The 24,164-nt window shown below is 43.1% G+C and overlaps 2 protein-coding genes and 1 long non-coding RNA gene across 4 annotated transcripts in view; 1 reads left to right on the top strand and 2 right to left on the bottom strand.

Moving 5' to 3' along the window:
* PARP12 (poly(ADP-ribose) polymerase family member 12) overlaps positions 1 to 1,891 on the bottom strand; it is a 48,512-nt gene extending 46,621 nt beyond the window's left edge. The window contains exon 1 of one of the 2 annotated variants that reach the window (XM_079785784.1): positions 1,497 to 1,891. In XM_079785784.1, coding sequence (XP_079641910.1) covers positions 1,497 to 1,828 — 332 coding nt within the window. In that variant the 5' untranslated portion in view covers positions 1,829 to 1,891. Of the gene's footprint in view, positions 1 to 836; positions 1,144 to 1,496 lie in introns of those variants that run through there. The other variant, XM_079785785.1, reaches the window with a different exon arrangement.
* Positions 1,892 to 2,061: 170 nt separating this feature from the next.
* On the top strand, positions 2,062 to 17,175 carry LOC307108072. The gene is made up of 3 exons (XR_013814278.1): positions 2,062 to 2,260; positions 3,029 to 3,142; positions 17,039 to 17,175. It is a non-coding gene; the product is annotated as an uncharacterized lncRNA (long non-coding RNA).
* KDM7A (lysine demethylase 7A) overlaps positions 13,121 to 24,164 on the bottom strand; it is a 103,489-nt gene continuing 92,445 nt past the window's right edge. Inside the window, exons 16-20 of the mRNA XM_079785782.1 lie at positions 23,795 to 23,943; positions 23,059 to 23,267; positions 21,335 to 21,420; positions 17,911 to 18,184; positions 13,121 to 17,300 (exon numbers count right to left, since the gene is read on the bottom strand). Coding sequence (XP_079641908.1) covers positions 17,206 to 17,300; positions 17,911 to 18,184; positions 21,335 to 21,420; positions 23,059 to 23,267; positions 23,795 to 23,943 — 813 coding nt within the window. The 3' untranslated portion in view covers positions 13,121 to 17,205. The remainder of the gene's footprint in view (positions 17,301 to 17,910; positions 18,185 to 21,334; positions 21,421 to 23,058; positions 23,268 to 23,794; positions 23,944 to 24,164) is intronic.

Raw genomic sequence — 24,164 nt, 5'->3', positions numbered from 1 at the left:
ATGAGACATCTTGTGGTCCAGAGGATGTAGGTGGAAGGTTGTCTACCACTTCCAGAACTGGCCCATAAAAACCTCTCTCCACCCCTCTACTGTGCATCTTCTCCATCGACTTCCTGGAACCCGATACCCAGAATGGCCTTAAGAGCTGAGGAGGGCACAGTCTAGATCAGCCAGCCTGGGTTCCAGAATGGCTGCATAGATCAGGGGCCCTACCTCACACTGGCTATTGAGCCTGATATGAGCCAGAAGTAATGTCTACTGTGTTAAGCCAAAAAAAGAAAAAGAAAAGAGAAAAGGAAGGAAGGAAGGGAGGGAGGGAGGGAGGGAGGGAGGGAGGGAGGGAGGGAGGGAGGAAGGAAGGAAGGAAGGAAGGAAGGAAGGAAGGAAGGAAGGAAGGAAGGAAGGAAGGAAGGAAGGAAGGAAGGATTTCCGATAAGTGAACTAACTTCCAATCAGGTCCCCATCGGATTCTCCTGTAAATCAGCATCCACACAGAGATACACTTTCCTAAAGGGCAGACCTGATGGCGGCTCTCTCCTACCATTTCACAGGCTCCTATCACCTTCAGGGTGGGGTCCAAACTCTTAGCCCAAACCTAGTCCATCCACCTCCCAGAGCACCTGCTGCATGCAGCGTGGGAAACCACCGGCCAGGGCCACGCCAGGGCCCCGCGCCCACCCGCCCGCCCGCCTCGGCCTTCGGTTTCCGTTCTTCGGGGGGCAGGGGGATGGGATAGGTGCTGTGAGAAAAGGAACAGGACAGTGTGATGGAGAGGAAGGAGGCGGCTCAAAAAGGAAAGTGATCTTTGAGTTGAGGCCAGGATTCAGGACACAGACCAGGAAAGGCGCTCGCGTCCCACGCAGGGCAAAGGCCACCAGGTGGGCAAAGGCTGGGAGTGTTCCAGAAACCGAAGGGCACCGGCGGGGCGGGGCGGCGGCCCGGTTCCCCAGGGGCCTCTGACGTGGTGAGGAGCTTGCATTTTATCCCCAAAGCCACCGAATCCTCTCGCGGCTGGTTAGCCGGTGGGAGCAGGCAGAGAGGTTCCTTCCCCCGGGGCTGAGGAAGCCGCCGGTTTGCGGCCCTCAAGGCGCGGAGGCAGGGCGTCGTGGGGAGCGGGCCGGGGCCTGTTTTCCTCAGAAGAGCCCGCCCCTCCCCCTCCCCCCGCCCCCGCGTCCACGCCCCCCACTCCCACGCCGGTGCGGCCACACCCAGGCCGTCTCGGCCTCTAAATCACTCTGCTATCAGGAGCCTGGAGGACACGGCTCCGAGTCCCCCCCACACAGTGCCAGGTATTCAGTAGGTGCTCAATAAATGCTCACTGAGGAGAATTAGGGGGAACGGCCACCAAATCACCTCCCCAAACTTTAGAAAGGGCTCCAAGCGGGCGAACGGAGGGGGCGCGGCCCTCGTCCCGTCCCTCCACACACACACCCCCGGCCCTCACCCCGCCTGCCGCCCGCCGCCCACCCCAACCCCGGCCGGCCGCGGCGCCTTACCCGGTTCTGAGGAACTTGCAGGCGCCCAGGACCATAAACTTGCACAAGTGCAGCTGCCCGCAGAGCCCGGCGCAGGTGGGCTTGAGGCCCTGGTGGCCGCGACACAGGCGCAGCGCGGAGACGGCCAGCACCACCCGCTCGGGGACGGCGGCCGCGCCGCCCGCGTCCGCCCGCGTCACCACCACGAAGCGGCGGGACTCCCGCAGCAGCCGCTCCAGCGCGTCCGCTCCGACGCCGTCCCGCAAGCGGCGCCGCAGCTCCCCCAGCTCCAAGGCGCCCCCGGCCGCGCACAGCACCTGGGTCACCTCGGCGAGCGCGGCAGCCTGGGCCATGGCCGCGGCGGCGGGGGCGCAGTGCCCGTCGGGCCGCCGGCTGGCGGGGCGGGTCCCGCGGGGAGGAGACGCCGGCGGGAAGCGAAAGCGAAAGCTGCCCCGGCTTGGGGAAAAGCAGAACCGCGGCGGCCTCGCCACGCCCCCGGGCCCGCCGCTGAGCGGGGCTCGGCGCCTTCCCTCCGCGCCCCCAGCGGAGGCGGCCGGCCAGCCCGACCAGGAGATCATCCTCCCGCCGTCGGGGCCGGTGCTCTGGTGGCGCCCGGACAGCTCGCGGCCCCTCAGGGCAGCGCTCGGGGCGCGGGGAGTGAAAGCGCCTCTGGGGCCCTTCACCTCGAGGACGGAGGGCGACGCCGCACGCGCGCGCTCCTCCCGGGGCCGGGCGTGTGGAGAGGTTCCACTGAGCAGAGATTTTACGCCCGGCGCGTCCGTCAGGTGGGATGCGGCGCCCCCTGCGAGGCTGCGTGAGGCTGCGACGGCCCCTAGCGCCCCCTGGGAAGCTGCGACGGCCCCTGACGCCCCCTGCGAGGCTGCGACGGCCCCTGACGCCCCCTGGGAGGCTGCGACGGCCCCTGACGCCCCCTGGGAGGCTGCGACGGCCCCTGACGCCCCCTGCGAGGCTGCGACGGCCCCTGACGCCCCCTGGGAGGCTGCGACGGCCCCTGACGCCCCCTGCGAGGCTGCGTGAGGCTGCGACGCCCCCTGGGAGTCCGGCGGAACGGCGCGAGCCGCCCAGAGGGCTTCCGTCGACGGCCTGCGAACCTGCCCGCAGCCCCACGCACAGCTATCACCCGAAGGGCGAGAGGGGCGAGAGCAGCTTTAGTGTTGCTTTCTCCTCCGTTTTGGCAGCGAAACCCTCATTTTAAACATAAAAGGATGTAGTATTTTAAAAAGCCATTACGTGGCTCTGCACCCTTTCTGACTAAAGAGTGACCGAGTAGTGAGAGACCTTTCAGAGCACAGGGACACGTTGCGGAGGGAAATGGGACTTGTTAGAGCCTTTGGGGAAAGTCAGGGAATAGCTACTTACATTTTCCACGTGTATGACCTTTGACCCGGCGAGCCTCCCTCAGAGAATATTCTAGAACTAAAAGGAACAGTACCCAAGTTATGTACTGAAATGTTCAGGGGGGCGGGGGGAGTGGGTACAAGGGTGGATCGTTTGCTCGCAAAACCTTGTGTTCAATCTCCGTCCGCTGACAGAACGACAGCCGTGACGTGTTCAGTGAGAAAGAACGCTGTGGAATCTGGCGAAGAGAGACCCATTTGTGAGGGACCGGCAGGTGGTTTGCAGTGACCCTGAGGCGGCTGAGCAAGGTGAGCACTGCTGTTCGCATCCACATTGGTCGCAGGGAGCAGGCAGGAGGGACTAGGAAAGTGGAAAAGGGAAGATGAGGGGTGGAAAGATGGTGGGGGAATTATAGTATTATGTTAACTTGAACATAAAATTCTATTTATAATAGTACCAACAAAATATTAAAACCTATGTATGGAAGAAGAGTAGATAGTAACGTGGACAAATGAAAATGCATTAATTAGGAGATGGGGTGAGGAACAATTTTTCTTTGGATTTTCTTTTTTTCAATTTGTGTGGAAATTTTTTTTCTTAAAATTTTTATTTTTAAATTGTGGTTTAATATTGTACAATAAAATAACATTTTTTAAAGGAAGGGTGATGTCAGTGAAAATGCTGGAGTAAGGATCTCGTAAAGTTTGCCCTTCCTTACAAGCAATGAAAAACTGGCAAAAAATGGTCAGAACTAATGTTTTCAGAGTCTTGCGTCAATGGGTTATTTAGCATTTAGTAAAGAAAAATAGCTGAATCTGAGTAGGAACATCAAGCTTTGTAGCATTCTAATTTACTCTAGTCCTGCCTCCTCCTCCCCAGCAGCCTTGAATTAACAGAGGCCAAATTAACAAAATAAACTGATGAACAAAATAGATTCAGAGACATGGAAGCATGGAACAGACTGAGAAATCTCAGAGGGAAGTGGGGTATGGGGGGGAGATTAACCAAAGAATTTATATGCATATACTGTATGCATAACCTTGGGCACAGATAATAGTGTGGTGAAGGTCTGGGGAGAGTGTGGGAGTGGGATTCAGGAGGGTCAATGGGGGGGGACATCTGTAATACATTCAACAATAAAGATAATTTTTTTTTAAAAGAAAGAAAAACTAACATAGCCTACCCTCCTGGTACCTATAGCAGACAGCATAACAGAGCTGGAGCTCTTTCAAAGCCTCAGTTCCAAATAAGTCATGATTTGACCTGTCTGGTGGTCCTCTGGAAGACTTCCTAAAAAGGCTGGTATTTATTCCACTTCACTCGGACTAGCCCAATCCTAATGGCTTCTCTCCATAGGTTGTTTACCATTTGAATTTTTATGTCGTGGCTGGTTGTGGCAATGGATAACAGTAGGGGCAAACAATAAGCTAACCAAAAAAACTTAAAAGTAAAAGCTGAACAATGAGATGTCCATAGGGGCTTTGCAAAGCTCCAACTTCATTCTAAGAATCTAGAAGGCCACACGCATCCCCACAGTGGATTCTCATTATTCCTGGGAGTTGTCTATACATATAAAAAGTCAGTGTCCTTGACAACCGTGATGATCCAACGACCGGTCACCATGAGGTGAATTGAGCATCTCTCGGTCCCTCCCTGAGAGCCCGCGAGTGGGGCAGGGCGGGACTGGGGACTGGCGAGTGGGCTGAATGGCTGACCTCTTGGTCCCTGACCCGTCCCGCAGGCTCTGATGGATCAGCGATGGTGAACCGGGGAATTGGGGTGGGTGGTGGGAAGACCAGGCTGGCTGTCAGGCCGTTGGGATCACCAGCTCATCCCCGGCATGAGCGGCCCCGAGTGGGCAGCGCCTTCCATCAGCAGCCGGCCCGGCGCACGCGCATGGAGGTGAAGTCACCTGCACCTACTTTCCCGCAGGCCTGAGCCCCGGAGCAGCCAGGGATGAGCTGGTGATCCCAACAGCCTCACAGCCTGGCGGTGGAGGCAGTGTTCAGCCTGGGGACTGGCAAATGGGCAGAAGATGGCCCTGATCGCAGGAGGCTAGGCCCTAGAGACCCTACCCGCATGATTTCGTGCCCTGGGCCTCTAGTATTCTATAAAGTCACCATGAACACTGAATTAGAGAATATGAAATCATTGCTTCTAGGGGGAGTACAGGGCTAAGTTCCTGTGAGCCTCTGGCCACATTTTTGGGATTTGGGTTAATGCACAACCTTGTCATATGTTTGTTTTTGTTTAAAGATGCCAATATATTTTCTTGATTCATTAACATTGAACTCACAGCCCACATCATTATAGCACATGCCTGAACAAAGCTTACCTAACCTAGGGATTTTCCCCACAGGGCACAGCAGACCCTCCTTGCTCTTAGAAACACTAGCCAGCCATTCAGCACAATGCTTGGGGATCATTTTAAACAGTGAAATAACCAACAAAAAGCACCAAAATGTAAAAAACATACACTAAATAGACAACAAAAAGAATACTTGTTTACCAGTGTACCGGTTAATAATGCGGATTTTTTTCAATAGATGGAGTTACACACATGTTGATATATATGTGATTTGATATGTATGCTATGTTGTATTGACAGCAAGCTTCAAAACTTCATATGTCAAATTTGTTGAAGGTGTTAACATCATAGATATTTTTATGGTTAAAAATGTCGAATTTCGTGCCAAAAAAAGCATTTGCAAGAAGTTTTAATTCATTATTTTGAAGAAAAGTGCTGCTGAAAGTTATCGTATACTTCGGGAAGCTTATGGTGAATATGCTCCATCTCAAGATACATGTGAACGCTGGTTTAAGTGCTTTTAAAAGTGATGATTTCGATGTGAAAGACAAAGAATGTCCAGGTCAACCGAAAAACTTTGAAGATCAACAATTTGATCTTTTTGCAAGTTGTTTTTGAATTTGACACACATCTTCATCCAATAATGCTTGTAATTGATCTTCAAAGTTTTTCGGTTGACCTGGACATTCTTTGTCTTTCACATCAAAACCAGAATGTTCCAGAAGACATGGCAAAGTAATTCTGCTTCATGATGACACACCATCACACACTGCAAAACCAGTTAAAGACACATTAAAAGATCTTGCCTGGGAAGTATTAACCCACCCGCTATATTCACCAGACCTTGCTCCTTCAGATTACCACTTGTTCTGATCAATGGCACACGTACTTTCTGAGCAGCACTTCAAAATGTACGAAGAAGTGGAAAAAAGGGTCTCTGAATGGTTTGCCTCAAAACAAGAAAAGTTCTATTGGGACTGTATCCACAAATTACCTGAAAGATGGGGAAAATGTGTAGCTAGTGATGGACATTACTTTGAATAAAGCACTTTTGATGTTTCTCTTGAAATTATCGTGTTTTGATTACAAAATCCGCATTATTAACTGGTATACATGGTACCCGAAGAGCTGAAATAAGAGCACAGTGTCACCTCGCTATGTGTGTGTCCTTGAATGACCATGAAAGTACCATACAGTGATTTGGGGTAAGAAGTAAATTTTAGTACATAGGCAAATTTGCAAATATGGAATCTGAGCATAGGCAGGGTGGACTATAAATACTGCTCAGAGTGTGTCCCTCCTCTGGGCTATTATTTCCCTGTACCACCATCCATCAGGCATTGGCTAAGGCCTGAGGGGGAGCAGGAGCAGAAAGAAAACCCGGGCCCTTCTGGCTCTCTGTACCACCTGGGCAAAGTGGCTCCTTAGCAAAGTTTGCAGTTGGGCAAAAGGATCCAAAAGCACCTGGCAGAGCAGTGTCCACGACATGCTCAGCTCAGGACACAGGAACATCACTGATGGGCAGAGCTAATCCCTACCCCAGAGAAAAGAGGAAGTCTGCACTGCTGCAGGGCTGGACACCAGGCTCAGGACAGCATGGGATCCCAGACCAGGCTTCGGTGCTGCTGCAATGCTAGCACAGTGCTTTTTCCTAAACTGTCACCCCCTGCTCGGACAGAGGGGACCCTGTCCTGTTCCCATTGACCTACCCAGAGCCCAGCCCAGTACTTAATATTCAATAAATATTTGAGAAAGGAATGAACACAGCAAGTGTCACCCATAATCCCACTACCCACGTGTAACTGTATTGATCCCTGGGGATTTGCTCTGGATATGGGTAGGGCTAGAAGTCCTGCCCCAAGGCTTCATCTGGCCCAAGGTAAAGGATCGTTTTAAGGATCATAAGCAGGCCAATGACTCTGTAAAGGGGCACATTTCTTATGCAGTGGTCACTACTGATCTGGTCAGGGGATAATGTGGTAATAAGAAAAATGTTTCTCTTTTTTTAAACATGGATTTATAAACTTGCCCTGGTCAGCATCGCTCAGTGGTTAGCGTGTCGGCCTATGCACCAGAAGGTCACAGGTCCGATTCCTGGCACATACCTTGGTTGCAGGTCTGGTTCTTGCCCCCATTTGGGGCATGTACAGGAGGCAACCAATTGATGTCTCTCTCACATCAATGTTTCTCTCCCTCCTCTCTCTTTTCCCCCTCCGCTCTTTCTTCCACTCTCTCTAAAAAATCAATGGGAAAAATATCCTCACTCCTCGAGTAAGGATTTAAAAAAATAAACATGGATTTATAAACTTGACTCACTGAGAGTTACTATTTGTATGAGTTGATCCAGTAGTGTTATGGATTGAATTGTGTCCCCCCTCGAAGTTCATATGTTGGAAGTTCTAACCTCCAATAGCTCAGAATATAAACATTTTGGGGTATAGGGTCTTTTAAGAGATAATTAAATTAAAATGAGTTTATGCCTTGGCCAGTGTGGCTCGGTGGTCAGAATGTCAGCACCAACATGGAAGGGTCTCTGGTTTGATTCCTGGCTCCGGTCTGGGCAAGTTCGGGAGGCAACCAACCAATCTATGTGTCTCTCACATTGATGTCTCTCTCTTTCTGTCTCCCACTCCCTCCCTCCCTTTAACTCTCTCTAAAAATCAGTGGAAAAAATACCCTCGGGTAAGGATTAACTAAAAAAAAAAAAAAAGGAGAGGTAATTAGGATGGGCCTGAATACAGTATGGCTGGTGTCTTTACAAAAGGCATAAATTTGGACACAGACACGTACTGAGAGGGAAGACGATGTGAGAGACACAGGGATATGATGGCATCTGCAAGTTGAGGAGAGGCTTGGAATGGTTCTTTTAAGGCTTCCAACAGAATCAACTCTGCTAACAACTTAGTCTCCAACTTCTAACCTCGAGAGGGATGAAAAAACAAATCTGTTGTTTAAGCCACACAGTCTGTGGTACTTTGTTATAGCAGCCCTAGCAAACTAACACCAGTAGTTAGCCCCCAGACCAAAGAGAATAGGCACAGCTTTGCCTCCCATTGGCAAAACCTCAGAAGGGATTAGTCTTTGGCGTGTCATCAGAGTCCTTCCCAACCCCACAGACTGGCCAAAGTCCACCTTCACCATCCCCCTCCAATAAGGCAATTGACTTTTTTATTCTCAACTGTTCTTCTTAAATCAGACTTTGGGAGAATCACTGCTGTGGTTATTGTAGACTATTAAAGGCTGTGCCCTAAGTGACCTCCTGAGCAGTTAGGGAGAGAGATATAGAGATAGAGATATAGATAAAAAGAGAAATATGGATGGATTTCTTTCTCCTTTATCTGGCTGATCGTTTTACCAGAGCTGGGGGTCAGGAAATGATGCTCAGAGAGGCTGAAGTGTGAGAAGGGCAGTGGTAGACGGCTGTGCCATCCTGCAGGGCCATGTCCAGTGGAAGGGGTGCACTAGGCACGGCCTAACTCCGGGACTTTGGGAATTCATGTTAGGTTCATGGATTTTAACAGTATCACCTGTCCCTTGCTTAGTTGGTTCTTCACTAGAAGGTGGGATCCTAGAAGATAAATAGCATGCTTTCATATGTACCCAGCCCCTAGGAAAAGGATAGACTCAAACTTTAAATGATAGAAAACTTCTGTAAAAAAATATTTTTTCAGTCCAAATGGTTGTCTGTAAGTAAACTTTTAGAATACAAATCTTTCCTAAAGACCATCTATTCCTTTTTAATAATTGAAAGTAAAACACAATTAGACTCAGAGAGAGCAGGCAGACAGCTCTGGTGAAGAAGGATGTTGTGGGGAGATTGAGTAAAAAAAAAAAAAAGAAAGAACTTACGGGCATGAACAACAGATTGGGGTGGCAGTGGAGGTGGAAGAGTGTATGGCGGGGGGGGGGGGGGATAAAAGGTGATGGGGAAAAATAAAGGGAAATAAATTTACAAAAGAGAAAAACAATTCATAAAAAATGATGTGGCCTTTAGAGTTAGGCTTTTGATTAAAATCTCAGTTCTACTTTTTAGCAGTGTGAACCTGCACATGTCAGTTGCTGTCTCTGGCCTGTTTCATCTGCAGGATGGGGCGTATAGCACCTACCTCGTTGGGTTGTGAGGAAGAAATGAAAATATGCCTTGTACACTGCAAGTACTCAAATGGAAAATAAAGACAATGAGGGTTTCTACTAAAAGCCTGTCTGCAACATAGCACCCAATTCTTCCCACTCTAAAATGAGGGGTGGGTAACACCCCACATTCCACAGTCTCACTGCTTGGTGGAAACACAAAGGTCAGCTAAAGATCGAAGGAGTGTTGGTCCCAATAATTAATTGCTAACATGAAAACTAGAGGAAGGGCAAACATTCCACAGGTTCACAGATGGCATGTGGACTTTTACAAAAGAACAGATTTATTCAGAATTAGTTTTCAATCAGCTGGAATAAACAGGCCAGTAAGAAAGAGGAGGTGTGAACGTGCTTTGGGCACCATTCTTGTAACAGCTGTTGAGGTGCCTTTAAGTGGGTGCACTCTGGACCACCCACTCTCTTGCAGGTATTAGTACAGGAAGAGCAGAGGCCGTGGGGTCCCTCGGTGCCTTGGTTTCCATCAATCTGCATTCAGGCTCCTTCTCCAGAGCAGACCCTCCTGCCATTTCCCGCCCCCTCCCAGGCTCTTCTTCTGCCCTAAGTGCTGCCCCGGGTTCCTTCCTCCTTGGTCCCTGGCTCCTCTCTTCAGGGCCCAAGGTGAGCTCTCACCATGCTCAGCTCATCCCAGACCTGGCTCTCAGACCCTCAAAAGCACTATGTCCACAATGAACTCATCTCACTGAACTCACATTTCCACTCCCATCCCGCTAGGCAGCCGGGTCAGCACCCCTCGTTCTCCCCTCCTTTCACATCTATCACAGGCTCCTGCAGGACTGGGGCTGGGTCTTACTCCTGTAGCTCCAGTGCTAGACAATGCCTGGTATACTGCAGGTGCTCAAGAAGTATTTGTGCAAACATTCCACATGCCATCTGTGAACCTGTGGGATGTTTGCCCTTCCTCTAGTTTGCATGTTAGCAGTTAATTATTGGGACCAACACTCCTTCGATCTTTAGCTGACCTTTGTGTTTCCACCAAGCAGTGAGACTGTGGAATGTGGGGTGTTACCCACCCCTCATTTTAGAGTGGGAAGAATTGGGTGCTATGTTGCAGACAGGCTTTTAGTAGAAACCCTCATTGTCTTTATTTTCCATTTGAGTACTTGCAGTGTACAAGGCATATTTTCATTTCTTCCCCAGGTTGGGAACAACAAATGCTTTTAAGTGTCCCCCAGTAGCACCAGCATCCATGCCATAGCATAGCCTCATCTGCCAACTAATTACCCTTTTGTCTTCTTTCCTCTCTTTCGCTAATTGCCTCCCCAGCAATATGTCTAATAAAATAATATGACATATTACTCTGCACATTTGAATCTTCAGAAATAGTAAGGAGCCTAAGTTTGATATAGTTTTTCACAGACTCCAATAATTCCCCCATGAATCAATAAGCAGAAAAAAGGAACAGAAAATCAGAATTGGATATAGAATTTTTTTTCTTTCAAAGACACATTTTATACAATTTCCAACATTTATACTTTCAAACAAAATGAGCCAAAAATACACCCAGCGCTAAAAAAATCAAAACAGAAGTAATACAATTTTGATTTCAATATTTTAAAATACAGAAAATGAAAAGTAAGAATACCAAATACAACTTTAAACAAGTCACTTGTCCTCCCCTCTAGTAACCAATTAAACTATTTAAAGACTTACAAATTTAAAACAGAAGCAAAATAAATACTGTACACTTTCCCTGCCTGCAGGCAAAAGATGGGAAATACTGTTAAGAGTAAAAAAAAAAAAAAAATGCTCTTTAAAGCTTCAGCATCCCGTTTCCCAGCCACACCCCACTCTGTAGTCACACAGTGTGCTTTTGTATTCAAAGGACACACATGTGCACACACATTGACTGCCTATATAAACAGACAAGACACTACTCCGCAGACACCCCAAACAAGAAAGGGTACCAGTCTCCTTGGACCATGGGCATAAAAATCAGTTAAGAAAAGTCAGTCAGGCTAGCAAAACATTACTACAAAACTAATAAATACCATAGCCAACAACTGTCCCCTTTTCAAATTTCACAGATTTGCAATCTCTAAAATTAATACTACCCCACCCTATCACCTCCCTCTACCCCCTCAAAAAAAAAAAAAAAAAAAAAACACACACACACACAAAACCTGCTGAAGCACTGGCAAAGTTAGACATTTCACAGTAAATGTGAAAATTCATATTATATAATCTCTTCAAATGAACCTTTCACCCTCTTTCCACAGCATGAAACTATTATGGCTTAATTTATATTAAAAGTAGAAAAGTCTTTTCGGAAGGAAATACAGTCTGCGAAGTTGCACATGCATTTCCTGATCAGTGCTATTTCATACCTAAAAACTGCATGACGCGTTTGCAGTCAGAAGCTATTTTGGGGAAAATTGAGGTTATAGCTTTTGATTCAGTCTAACCATAAATGTAAGGCCCTTAGTTTGGTTTAGGTTTCTTTTGCAATATAAAATAACCTGGGGGTTTGCTTAGCAAGTGACACCTCAGGTCCCTGACTATAATGTGGAAGTTATATGTATGCTTTGTAAAAATAAAAGGTTACGTATGAATCTTTGAGGGAAGAAATGATTCTAGGCAAGCAATTAATTCCTCACTATATATTCCACTTAATAATGGTAACTGTTACCAACCAACTACCACAGGAATATAAGAGTATGTCTGGGTTATTTTGTTTCTGCAAGATAATATATATTCCAGCACTTATGATCATTGTTTTGGTGAAAAACCTTGGGAGGAAATAGCTGGCATTTAAAAAAGGAAATGGCCAAAATAAAAGTAGGTGGAGGCAAGGTTTATCGTTATGATTAAGTTTCACTTAGGACTGCTTTCTGAAATAAGGAAACGTGAGTTCAGAATGTCACAGGTCTTGCATAGGTAAGCTACTTGGAGGTCAAGGGCTACGTGGTAGCCAGGGTTTATTAGTGAAATAGTGCAGAACAGATCAACTTGTTGGAAGAATCACTGAATATAGTTTTGAAAGGGTTTTAACAAAAATTTAATGTTGCACTTGTTAAGACAAAGCTTTAGGACACTAGAGAGGGCACCATGGGTGAGAGGGAGACTCTATGGGGTAGAATGCAGGTAAATGAGCATTATTTTCCCTACCCATTAAAGAGGGGAAAAATAGTATAAAAGAGTAAAACCACAGTCAAATATAAGCTAATTGCTTTGGAAATAGGCATTTGCTTCTTAATGACCTTAATTTTTAAAAATTTATGTAAGGGATATGAAAGATTTGACTTTTATATCATGATTTTCACTGAAGAACAAATAAAAATTAGAGCAGGGTTTTTAGTAAGGCTACAGTATCGAAATTACTTTAGTCCAACAGCATTGTAGTGAGTATATTACTTCTCCTTTCTTTCCATCTGGCTTCTAGCAAGCATATCAACATCACCCCCAGGACAAGCATGAGGCTGCACAGCATCACAGAGAACTGTGGTAGGAAGCAAGGTACCAGAGGTCTAGAATCTACTGTGACCCCAGGCAAAACACTGCCCTATTTGGGTTCCATTTGTCTTCTTTATTTACCAGTAACATGTTTTTTCCTAGCAATCTGATGCTCAACCTTCTCGAGATTGCTTTAGATGAAGGTCTAGGGCAGTGGTCAGCAAACTGCGGCTCGCAAGCCACATGCGGCTCTTTGGCCCCTTGAGTGTGGGCGCGCATGTACAGTGCGATTAAAACTTCGTGGCCCATGCGCAGAAGTTGGTTTTCGGCTCTCAAAAGAAATTTCAATCGTTGTACTGTTGATATTTGGCTCTGTTGACTAACGAGTTTGCCGACCACTGTTCTAGGGCATCTGGAAACAACTGGTCATCTTTAGTTTTTGTTTTGTTTTGTTTTTTTGGAGGGAGCAACTGGCTTAATATTTAATGAGAAAAAATGAATTTTTGAAAATTTTTCAGATTGACATTATTAAGCCTTCATCTCCATGTGAAATCGTAAAATGCTGATATACTGCAATAGTTACTTCTGGCAGTGGTGTACCGGGTGGCACGGTGATTCAGGAGCTCTTTGGGGAGTCACTATAGAAAGCATCTCTTGAAACAAGCAGAAAGAATCTTTCCTTAAATCATCTTAATAATTACGTGAGGATAAACATTACTTACTTGAGGATAAACATTATCACTCTTATCCATAAACTATTTCACTTTTCTTTCACGTCAAGCACTAATTTTAATTCAGCACCTTGTTAGAGAGTCTTCAGGTTTTTTAGGTAGCATGCTCTGGGCACAGATTTGACATAAAACAAATTTTATGAGTAATAACAGTTTTAAATTTAAAATGCATAAAAATGTGCATTCATTATCAGTGGCAACTTAAATAATGATAAATTAACTGCAAGCATGAAGTGTTAATAGATTAAGAAACACTTTTCCATGTATTTGTTAACTGCATTTTTATCCAAACTAACAAATGAGAAAACTAAGATGTAGAAAGAACAAGCAACTTATTCAAGGTCACACAGCTGATATAAAAATGGCAGAACCTGGACAAAAATCCAAGTCGTCTGCTCTCTTTCATACTAAACCATGACCCTCTACTGCCAACATTAAATTGTTAATTTCTGAAATGTTTTTTAAATTTTAAAAATTAAAAAAATTTACTTCCACTTCTATATAGCATAGTATATCTCAATTGAAACAAATTAAGTTAATGCTTTTTTAAATAAATGGACTCTTTTTTGCTTATGTTTGCTTAGAAGTAAAAATAATACTGCTTATTTCCTGACGAAGATACCTTCAAAGGCAGAGACCACACTTCAACTTTATACTTCCCCACAGAACTATGTAGTGCTGGGCACATAGTAGGTGTTTGATAAATACCTGCTGATCTCATAAGAATAAATATAGTAGAGTTCATTTAAAAGGCAATAATTGGGGTTATTAAAAAACAGAACAATATTCAAGCTAAGTATTTAAATAGTAATAAAGATGGCCTTGTTTTCTCTCTGAGTTTATAAGATGATTTCAGTCAGAATTTTCAATTTTGTATGCTTTAAAAATTAACTGATGCTTATGAAGTTCAATGTATTTCTAGGATACAAAACTATTATAAATGCCAGCTTTGTACTGTTTACATCATTAATCAATACTGGAGAGCATTATATTATGTGACATTATGAATTACAGTACAGTGGATACTAGGTTAATAGAAGTTACTTACTTGAATCAATACAGGAAAATTATCTACTACTATAATTAAAAATGCATACATTTAATCATAATTCTTCTTTACATGTTTCTATTTGCTTATAACTAGCTAAATGCCACCACTGCTGTCTTCCTAAGTCGTAGAATCTGTGCAGTAGTATTGTTTATAATGAGATCGAGGGAAAAACACAAGGTTGTCTGTTACAGTTGAGGCCAGATACTGGCTGCAATTACCTCAAGGCTCAGTCATTTCTGAGCTTCAGGGGATGCATCAGAGCCAGTAACTCTGTAAGACTAGGAAAGTCCCTGGACCAGTGGCTGAATCTGCACCATTCAGAAGAAGATACATGTATTCTGCTGTAGTGGTTATATTTATTACCCTGCTGAAAGTTGTGGGTTTTTTTTTAACTTAGCCAGTTAATGGGCTAAAATTGCCAAAAACAAATCCACAGTACCTTCACTTAAAAGTTCCACATACTGTCTACTTAAAATAAGTATTTACCAGCCTAAGTACACAGGGTGGATACTGGCCACAATTTTAACTCATAAAAAGCAATTGTTTTATTTTTAATTTTTATAGTTAAAGAAAAAAATCAGGTAATTAAAAACACTTAAGAGCTGTGAAAAGAACATAAAAAAAGAACCCAGATCATGATGTAACTGAAGAAATATATATAGCTCTTATTTCTTAAACAAAATCATGTGCTATAAACACTAAAATGATGTCTACAGAAAACCAAAACATCACAGTAATATACTGTGTGGGAAGGTGGCACAATTAGTCAAACCCAAATTTTTACATTTTTTAAATCGAATCATCCGTCAAATGACTAATCATGCCCATCTCTTAACTAGTTTTGGCATCGTGTAGAGTTTAAGTAGGCCACTTACAGGCAATTAGTATTTCCACAAAATCCTTCCTGACACCAGGTAAGATCCAGACTTTGATTCAGTCACTTGGGCCAAAAAGGCTAATTCATAAGCTACTTCATATTTATTCCATGAAATATTGGAATGAAGACAGAGTAAGAAATATCTCTCTTTGAAAATACACATTTGAATGCAACCATGAAGGAAGATGGTATGGATTTCTTTTTCTTAGCACTGAACATGATACTTAATATAGAAGGTAAAGTTCTGCTACCTTGGCTCAGTAAATAAAAGGATATCCATAATATGGCCATATTTCTTCTTCATAAAAATAAATTTGATCTTATTTGCCTATATTTTCTTTGTAGGAACTTGTATAATGCTCTCCTGTCAGCACTGGAAATATCTCCACCCCACCCCAGCCCTGAAATTACTTATTTTTAAGCCATAGGGGGAAATATTAGCTATTATTAGCTGGCATTTAGTAAAAATTGTGCATAAAAGAGATACATGATTACTTTAAAGCTCAATTCAGATACTTAGCCTCAATATGTACTGGCTAAGTTAGGATAGATGGAAGAAACTACAAGAAGCACCCATTTTCCTTCAAATCCATGTCTTAAATAATTCTTTAGAAGGTTAAGAAATAAAAAAACTAAACACACACACACACACACACACACACACACACACACACACACCTGCAAAAGGTCTACTCCAACATGCTTGCTTCTACACAATTAATATAGTATAGTCCTATTATATTACGGCTTATTATGCAGAGTTGAACAACTAAGTCAAATCTTATTTCCCAACAAATTAGGTACACAGAATAAAAGCGTCATAAAATATAACCTTTGTGGCAGGTGTTGGTCCTGCCCTCCAACACCAGCAGTATGAAGGCCCTCTGTAGTTACAAATGCATTTGAAAAACTAGAAATATGACAATTTAACCAAACTTATAATACTTTTTCCACACATAGGAAAAAGATATTAAAGCTGTTCTCTTTGGAACCCAGGTCATCAGCAAAAATGAAAATGCAAGAAGCCTTTGTTATATTTAAGGAAAAAATGCCATGTCAAACGAAATGAGAAATGTGGGGTCTTTTATATGTAGGTCTAACACATCAGCTATGAAAGTATTTCCCTGCAAAGAGAAGAGTCTTGTTGTGTCATCACAAAAGTCGGGAGTGCAGAGGGGGAAGGTGGGATATAAGGTCATCAACCTGGATAACAGTATGCACCTTGGATGTTAGCAAAAGCGAAGCTAATAGCTTATAAAAAACATGAAATATATAAAATAAAATGATTTCCATATACATCTTAATTTAAAATAATTAATGCATCAAATCCCTGTTTAAGACTTTAACCTGAATATCAAATTTAAGAGTCCAGACTAGTTACTGTTACTGTGGCTCTTCCCCACATGTAACACACACACTATCAAAAATAATTTAAAAACCTTCACATTCTTAAATCTAAATTAGTGAGATATTTCTCCAGAAATCTTCCAAATAAATAGCTTTAAAAAAGAAAGAATTTAAAAGCTGTTAACTTTTAAAAAAATCTGTTAAATAAATTATTGATAATTCTTTACCACTGAAAATAAATCAAGACACTACCAACAACAAAATGAAATTCAAGCCCTGACAAGAGACCCTTTTCAGTTCAAGGTCTCCGTTTAAGGTTCTACCCTCCTTCTTCCTCTCCCCCACCAGGTCCAAAATGGTTATTGCTGAGTGGGTGTGGCACAGTGAAAATGCAGCATCAGGTTCATTTTGTTCTCCAGGCAGTGTTCTTCAAGGACATGCACGGCGGAAGCTCCAGGCTCCCACACCCCCGAGACTGGTCTCCAAAGGGAAGAGTGATACCAACAGCAGCTCCGTCACACAAAGAAACGCGCATGGCCATTTCTGTTCAACTTAAGGATCTTCCCAAGGCGTTGTTTGGCTGTTGCCATTCCTTTTTTTGGACGTTTACCTGTAAAACACCAACAACAGTGTAAATAATGATGCAAATCATACTTGGCACCCAGGATCTGGAATTCTTAAAGGGAGGGCTCTGTGGCGAGCCAAGTCTTCCAGGTGTTCTGAATGGGCAAAGTCATACTCCTGGAATTCAACTGTTACACTCCTGGAATAATCCCTGCCATCTCCTCACAGGACTTGTGTGGCCCTCACACAGTCTGATCCCTACCCATCTCTTCAGCATGAGCTCTTACCGTATTCTGCAGCAAACTTTGTTCAGCAACAAAATGGATTGAAGTGCTATTTCTCACCTTTGTACAATAGGTCACAGTACCTCCTTACCTTCAATGCTATCATGTCACTTCCCCAACTTGGCAGGGCTAACTAACCCATTACCATCTTTTCCAGGATCGACCTCCTCCTCCCAAAAGCCACTCCTGGTCCTTAGAGGTGACTCAGTATCCTGCTGTTCCCGCAGTAACCTGTACAAACTGCTATCGCTGTGGTGTCCATATGCATCAGGCTGTGAGCAACTTGACTACAGATACTACCTCTATCAAAACTGTCACTCTCACCATCTTACAGTCAGAAATATACATAACCTACAAATGTGCAACAGTTACCTTTTGTTGCCTGGTTGCTGATAGGTGGTGGGTTTGATGCAGGTCTCTTGGTGGGGTGAAGGGGCACTGAAAAGGAAGTTTCACCAACTGGCCTTTCTGGGCTTACACTGCCATTACTTATCTGGCATGCCCCTGAAACCAAGCTTGAATTCTGCATGTACTTTCCATTCTGAGGGCTTGAGCCACTGCTGTCCACAGAATTCCTACTTTGTAGCTTTTGACTGATTTCTGATGAACCTTCCTTTTTGATGTATTTATGGCCTCTACTTGGATCCTAAAGAATGAAAATAAGGCTGAATTATCAAGGTTCTTTTAAAAGAAATGAAGTTTTTAACCTCTTTATACATTACCAAGCCAAGAGAGAGAGAAAATAGACTACTGAACTTTGGTTTTCTTAACATGTAGTAGTCACAGAAGACTATCCTTCATGATAGTCCACTCATTCCAAAAGCTAAAAGCTCTGAAGGATTCAAGTCTTGAAGTTGCATCATAACTTAACTCAAGAAGCAAGCATTATATATGGATGGGGGGTGGGAAGAGTGGGGAAGAGAAGAGGAAGAGGGAGAGGGAGACAGAAAGAGACAAAGAGAGGCAGAGACTGAGAGGGAGGAAGGAGGGGAGGAGAAAAGGGGAAGGAGGGAGAATGAATGTAATTTCAACAAGCCATCCTGAATTCAGTGAGCACGTGCTATGAGAGGAAGCCAAGATGGGAGAAGTGGTCCTACTGCTTCCTCAGCATGGCATAGTTCTCATATATCTTTCACTGTGTTATATATTATCTTTTTTAGAAGTTAACTTCCGTAAGGTTCATCTCTACTGTATTTAACTTGTTTACTAAAAACAAACAAACCTAGATCCTGAGTCTCAGTTCTGTTTTTTCTGTAACAATTTTTCCTTCAGTCTCTTAAGATTACTGCGTGAACTGTAAGGAAAAAACAAACACTGCTACTGATTGATAGGTCTTGAAATCAATGGAGAGAGCCATGACCAAAATTAAAAGAGAAAGGAAAAGACAAACTTGAAAACATAGAGCATACTTGCAGATGTTTCACAAAATTAGCTTTAATTATGTGTGTGTGAGATATAAAATATATCTCTGATTCTCTTTTTTAACCTTACTTTCTTATGTCTCCAATTCTGTAATCCTATCTAATAAAGAGGGAATATGCTAATTGACCATCATGCCCTCACAAAGATGGCAGCGCCCACAGCCAATAAGGAGGGAATATGCTAACTGACTGCCACAACCTCAAAAATGGCAGCGCCCACAGCCACAAGATGGTGGCACCCAGTCCCCTCAGCCCTGCTGGGGCAGCAGGCGTGCGGCATGGTTGGGCCTGCCCCCAGGCGGGTCCGGCTGCTCCACGAGCCTGCCTCCAGAGTCCCCCAGTTCCCTCAGCCCCCCAGGGACACCTGAGGCTCAGGTAACCAGGGCTGGCCAAGGCTTGCGCTGCTGGCAGTGGCAGCAGCAGAGGTGTGATGGGGGCATTGCCTTCCCCTGATCGCCAGGTCGCCTCCCGCCCCTAAGGGCTCCTGCACTGTGAGAGGGGGCAGGCCAGGCTGAGGGACCCCCCTCCAGTGTATGAATTTTCATGCACCGGGCCTCTCGTGATTAAATAAATTTTAAAAACAGCATTAAATACAGACTTGCTTTAAATTATTTTACAAATATGCTTGAGCATGAAGAGACAACTGCTATGATTTGACATGCCTCTAAAATATCTTTCTCAGTTATAAACAAAAGAAATCTGATTGTCTCCAAAATGATCATGCTAATCATCTATCCTCTTCTTTATTTTCACAGACAACTATAAAAACAAGTTAGATTTAAATAATAGCTTACTTTTAACCCTGAATCCTATAGTGAAGTTATAAACTTCATGACCAGCTATAGTGAGGCACTGTAAAATCATACATTGAGTAAGTGAATTATAATAGTGAAGGGATTTCTTACCTGACCTTTGAGTCTGGAGGATACTGTTCTATTAAAAGAACTTGTACAGACAAAACTGCCTTAAAAAAGAACCTGGAGTTTTGTTTTGTTTTCTTATTGCAAAAGCGATTGGTGAGTATTTAGAAAATATAGATAAGCCAAACGAAGAAAATAAAAAATATCCATAATTCTATTACTCACAAGTATGCTTGGAGTCCAGGAGGTTTAGGGACCCCAATCTGCCACATGAAAATTTTTATTCTTTCTTTGGCTGTTGTTTTCTAAGATTTGCAGCAAAAAGTCATATTGCTTTCCTTGCTTAGCACTATTGGTAAAAGTTTTGTCTTTTTTAAAAAGCTATTTTGGACCCTGGATGGTGTGGCTCAGTTGATTGTCATCCCGTGAATCTAAAGGTCACTGGTTGGATTCTGCGGACTCAATCCCCAGTAGGAGGCATGCAAGGAAGCAGCCAATCAGTGTTTCCCTCTCTCATCCATGTTTCTTTTTCTCCCCCTTTCCCTTCCTCTCTCTCTAAAATCAATAAAAATATTTTTTCTTTACAAAAAAGAAATTTTAAAAAGCTATATGGTGGTTCATTTTGTTTGGTATGAGTATTAATATGCTGGGATCCAAAGATATAAAGTGTCCTCTCTTAGAGCAGGGGTTCTTAATTTGAAGTCAAAGAGTGGTCTGGGGTATAAATCATAAGAATATGTAAGCAAAAGTCAGCATTTATGATGATCATTTTTTGGAAAGAGAATCTATAACTCTCATCAAATTCTCAAAGAAATTAAGCATCTAAAAATGTTCAAGCCCTGGCCGATTTGGCTCAGTGGATAGCAAGCATGTCAAACTTACAGCCCGCCGGCCACGAGTTTGCCATGCTTGGGATAGAGCGTCGGCCTATGGACCAAAGGGTCCCGGGTTTGATTCCGGTCAAGGACATGTACCTTGGTCGCAAGCTCCTCCCCGGCCCGGGCCCTGGTTGGGGATTGTGCAGGAGGAACCAATCTATGTGTTTCTCTCACATCAATGTTTCCCTCTGTCTTTCCCTCACTCTTCTACTCTCCCTAAAAAATCAATGGAAAAATATCCTCCACAAGGATTAACATAATAAATACAGTTTTAAAAACAAATTAAAAATGTACAAGAAACAATGTCAGAGATTAGAGATCCTCTGGTACTTTTCTTTCATGTTTCATTCTAACTAGACATACCGAAAGGTACTGGCAGCTAGTATTTTTTAACTACTTCTTTGAATAAACTATTCTTTTCCAGATCATGGTATATCCATGAGCTTTGCATTAGTCACTATATCAGAATCTCTAAAAATGGATAGTTGTTCAAATGTGGATTTAATTGTTATTTTTTACCTTCCCAGATCTAATGGTTGATAACTAATTGTAATTAAAAAAAAAAAAAGAAGGAAAGCAAAAACAGAGCTAATGACTATTCTAAATCTCCTTTTAATGTTTCAGAGCTTTAACATACCTGAAGATTAAATCTGGAAGTTGTATCAAATTGTTTAATCCAGGAGGAACGCCTCAAGTCCTGATCTTCAGTCTTGACATGGTATCCTAGAGAGAAGTTTTAATCAATTATCTTCACACAAACTTGATCTCAAAGAACAAAATTAGCTAAATGCTTAAAACTGAAAGCAAATTTGTTAGCATTTTATTAAAAACTGAGTATGTTAATTCTTTAAATATTTATTCATATATGTTTACCGCATTTCTTTCCCTCTCAAAAACAAAACAGTCATTAGCTCACTGTCTTACATGCTAAAAATTCTTTCAATCCTCTCAACGGCTCTCTTTATATGACAGTTTTATGCCAGATGCTGGAAGACTAGAGTAAAATTTTATGGCCATCTGCTGTAGATGTAAAACCAAGCTCAATACACACTCTCTAAAAATGATATATTTTTCCATATAGAATAAAGGCATATGTTTGTCTGAATTTTGCAGTATTTGCATAGAAGCTTTCTTTTCAAGGGACCAAACAGATTATAGAGAGACAGAATGGTATAGTGAAAGGACAGACAAACCTAGATTTGAATTTTAGCTCTCCAATTACCAATGCATTTTTAGGTAAATTATTCAGTCTCTCTAAACCTCAGTTTTCTCTTAGATAATAAGCAAAGGGATCAGACAGTCCTGGGTTCAAATTCCAACACCAATGAATACGTATGGGGAAATTAAATTAACTTTACTAAGTCTATTTCCTTTAACTGTAAAGTTATATTACCTAAAACAAAATGTTGTTTCAAGAATTAAGTGAAATAATGTCAAATTCCTGGTACATAGTTGACATTTAATTCCATGAGAACGAACACAAATGCTGTAATAGGCATTTGGTTTCAACATAACATCAGCTTCTCCCCAGTCCTCCTCACACTTTTAGGGAAACAAAATTTTCCTTAAAGGCACAGAGAAGAAAACACTCTGTGGCATCACTGATGTTACTACTGAGTTTCCTCTTTCCTAATACTTCCTTTAAAGCGGAAGAGAGAATTTCCCCAATCAGAAAGTTCAACACTTGTTTTCCCTCCCACAAAAGAAAATAAGGGTGATTGTTCAAGCTTAGCAGACCATTTAAAGGCCCTGGCTGGTGGTTTGAGCATCAGCCCACACACTGAAGGGCTGTGGGTTCACTTTCTGGTCAAGGGCATATATCTGGGTTGCAGGTTCAATCCTCAGCCCCAGTCAGGACACATTCGGGAGGCAACCAATCAATGCGTCTCTCTTACATTGATGTTTTCTCTCTCTCTCTCTCTCTCTCTCTCTCTCTCTCTCTCTCTCTCTCTCTCTCTCTCTCTCTTCTCCCTGCCCCCCACCTCCCCTCCATTCTCTCTAAAAATCAATGGAGAAAATATCCTTGGGTGAGGATTAACAAATAATAATAATAATAATAAAATAAAGCACCAAATATTCCTTCCACTGTAACCAACTTATAAAAGGGAAATAACACTGTTGCTCAACAGCAATGATAAAATTATGCTGGTGAACATGACTCTCAATCCCAGTTAATTTACATTTTAAATTCCTATACTTGCATCATATATAACTTGTCAACATTACGTATATTTTGGCCAATATGCTTAATACCATTTCCAACTAAAAATGTGCAATAAACAGTTATTCATAATCTCTAACTTCAACTGGAATTATAGAGCTATTAAACTGGGGGTCATGAGTTACTTTTATGTTTCTTACCACATTCCACTGGTTTATCGTAGCGGTACAGCTGCCTAACCTCGTGGTTACTGCTGTGACAGCTGCTGGGATCCTGGAGAGAGTTTCTTTCACTGCTGCAGCCTGTGCTTTGTACCTGCCTTTGTAAACATGTGGAATAGTGCAACCCTGCCATAGAGAGCATGCCCTGAATCGCTTCTTCCTCTGTGCTCGTCGAGGTAGGACATTCCCTAAAAAGCAGATAACCAAAAATACAAGAGCCTATTTAGTCTAATGGCATTTTGGTAAATTTTAAAACTAAAAGAAATGTTTTCATGTCCTTTATATCACACTAGAGGCCCGGTGCACGAATTCGTGCACCAGTGGGGTGTCCCTTGGCTTGGCCTGCGGGATTGGGCTGAAACCAGCTCTCTGATATCCTGAGGGGTCCTGGGTTGCAAGAGGGCACAGGCCAGGCCAAGGGACCCCACCAGTACACAATCTGGCTGGGGAGAGAAGCGGGAGGTTGGCCAACTGGGGAGGGACGATGGGAGGGCGTGTCCGGCCCATCTCAGTCCTGATTGGCCCAGCAGCAAGCTAACCTACTGGTCAGAACGTCTGCCCCCTGGTGGTCAGTGCACATCATAGCAAGGGGTTGAGCGGTCTTAGCATATTATGCTTTAATTGGTTGAATGGATGACCAGATGACCAGACAATTAGCATATTAGGCTTTTATTATATAGAAATGTCATGAAAATACTACCATCAGCAAACCTACCTTTTAACTGGAATTTCACTTCTAGATGTTTTCTGGCTCTTTTGAAGAAAGTTCCTCATCACATTAGATTCCTCCTTAAAGTTTGATGTTATTTTTTGTTTCTTTTCATCACCTGAACTTTCAGACTCTTCAGTGGTAAAATTATTTTTCTGAGATAATAAATAATTAAATGAAAGAAAAGCTATATAAGAAATCTGACCAAGACTGTACAAACTAACAAAAAATACTTTATCTGTCTAGGGAAAGTTAGAATCTTAATTATCATGAAATTATTTCTGTATTTCATATGAAAAAGTAAAAATCTCCATAACTATGGTAACATAATTCCATAGTAAAAAACACACAGTACATGTTTTCTTTAAGGTAAAAT

Source organism: Cnephaeus nilssonii (assembly GCF_951640355.1).
Source record: "Cnephaeus nilssonii genome assembly, chromosome: 12".
Lineage (NCBI taxonomy): Eukaryota > Metazoa > Chordata > Mammalia > Chiroptera > Vespertilionidae > Cnephaeus > Cnephaeus nilssonii.
Note: the sequence above shows the minus strand (reverse complement) of the source record. Positions and strands in the feature narration are given on the sequence as shown.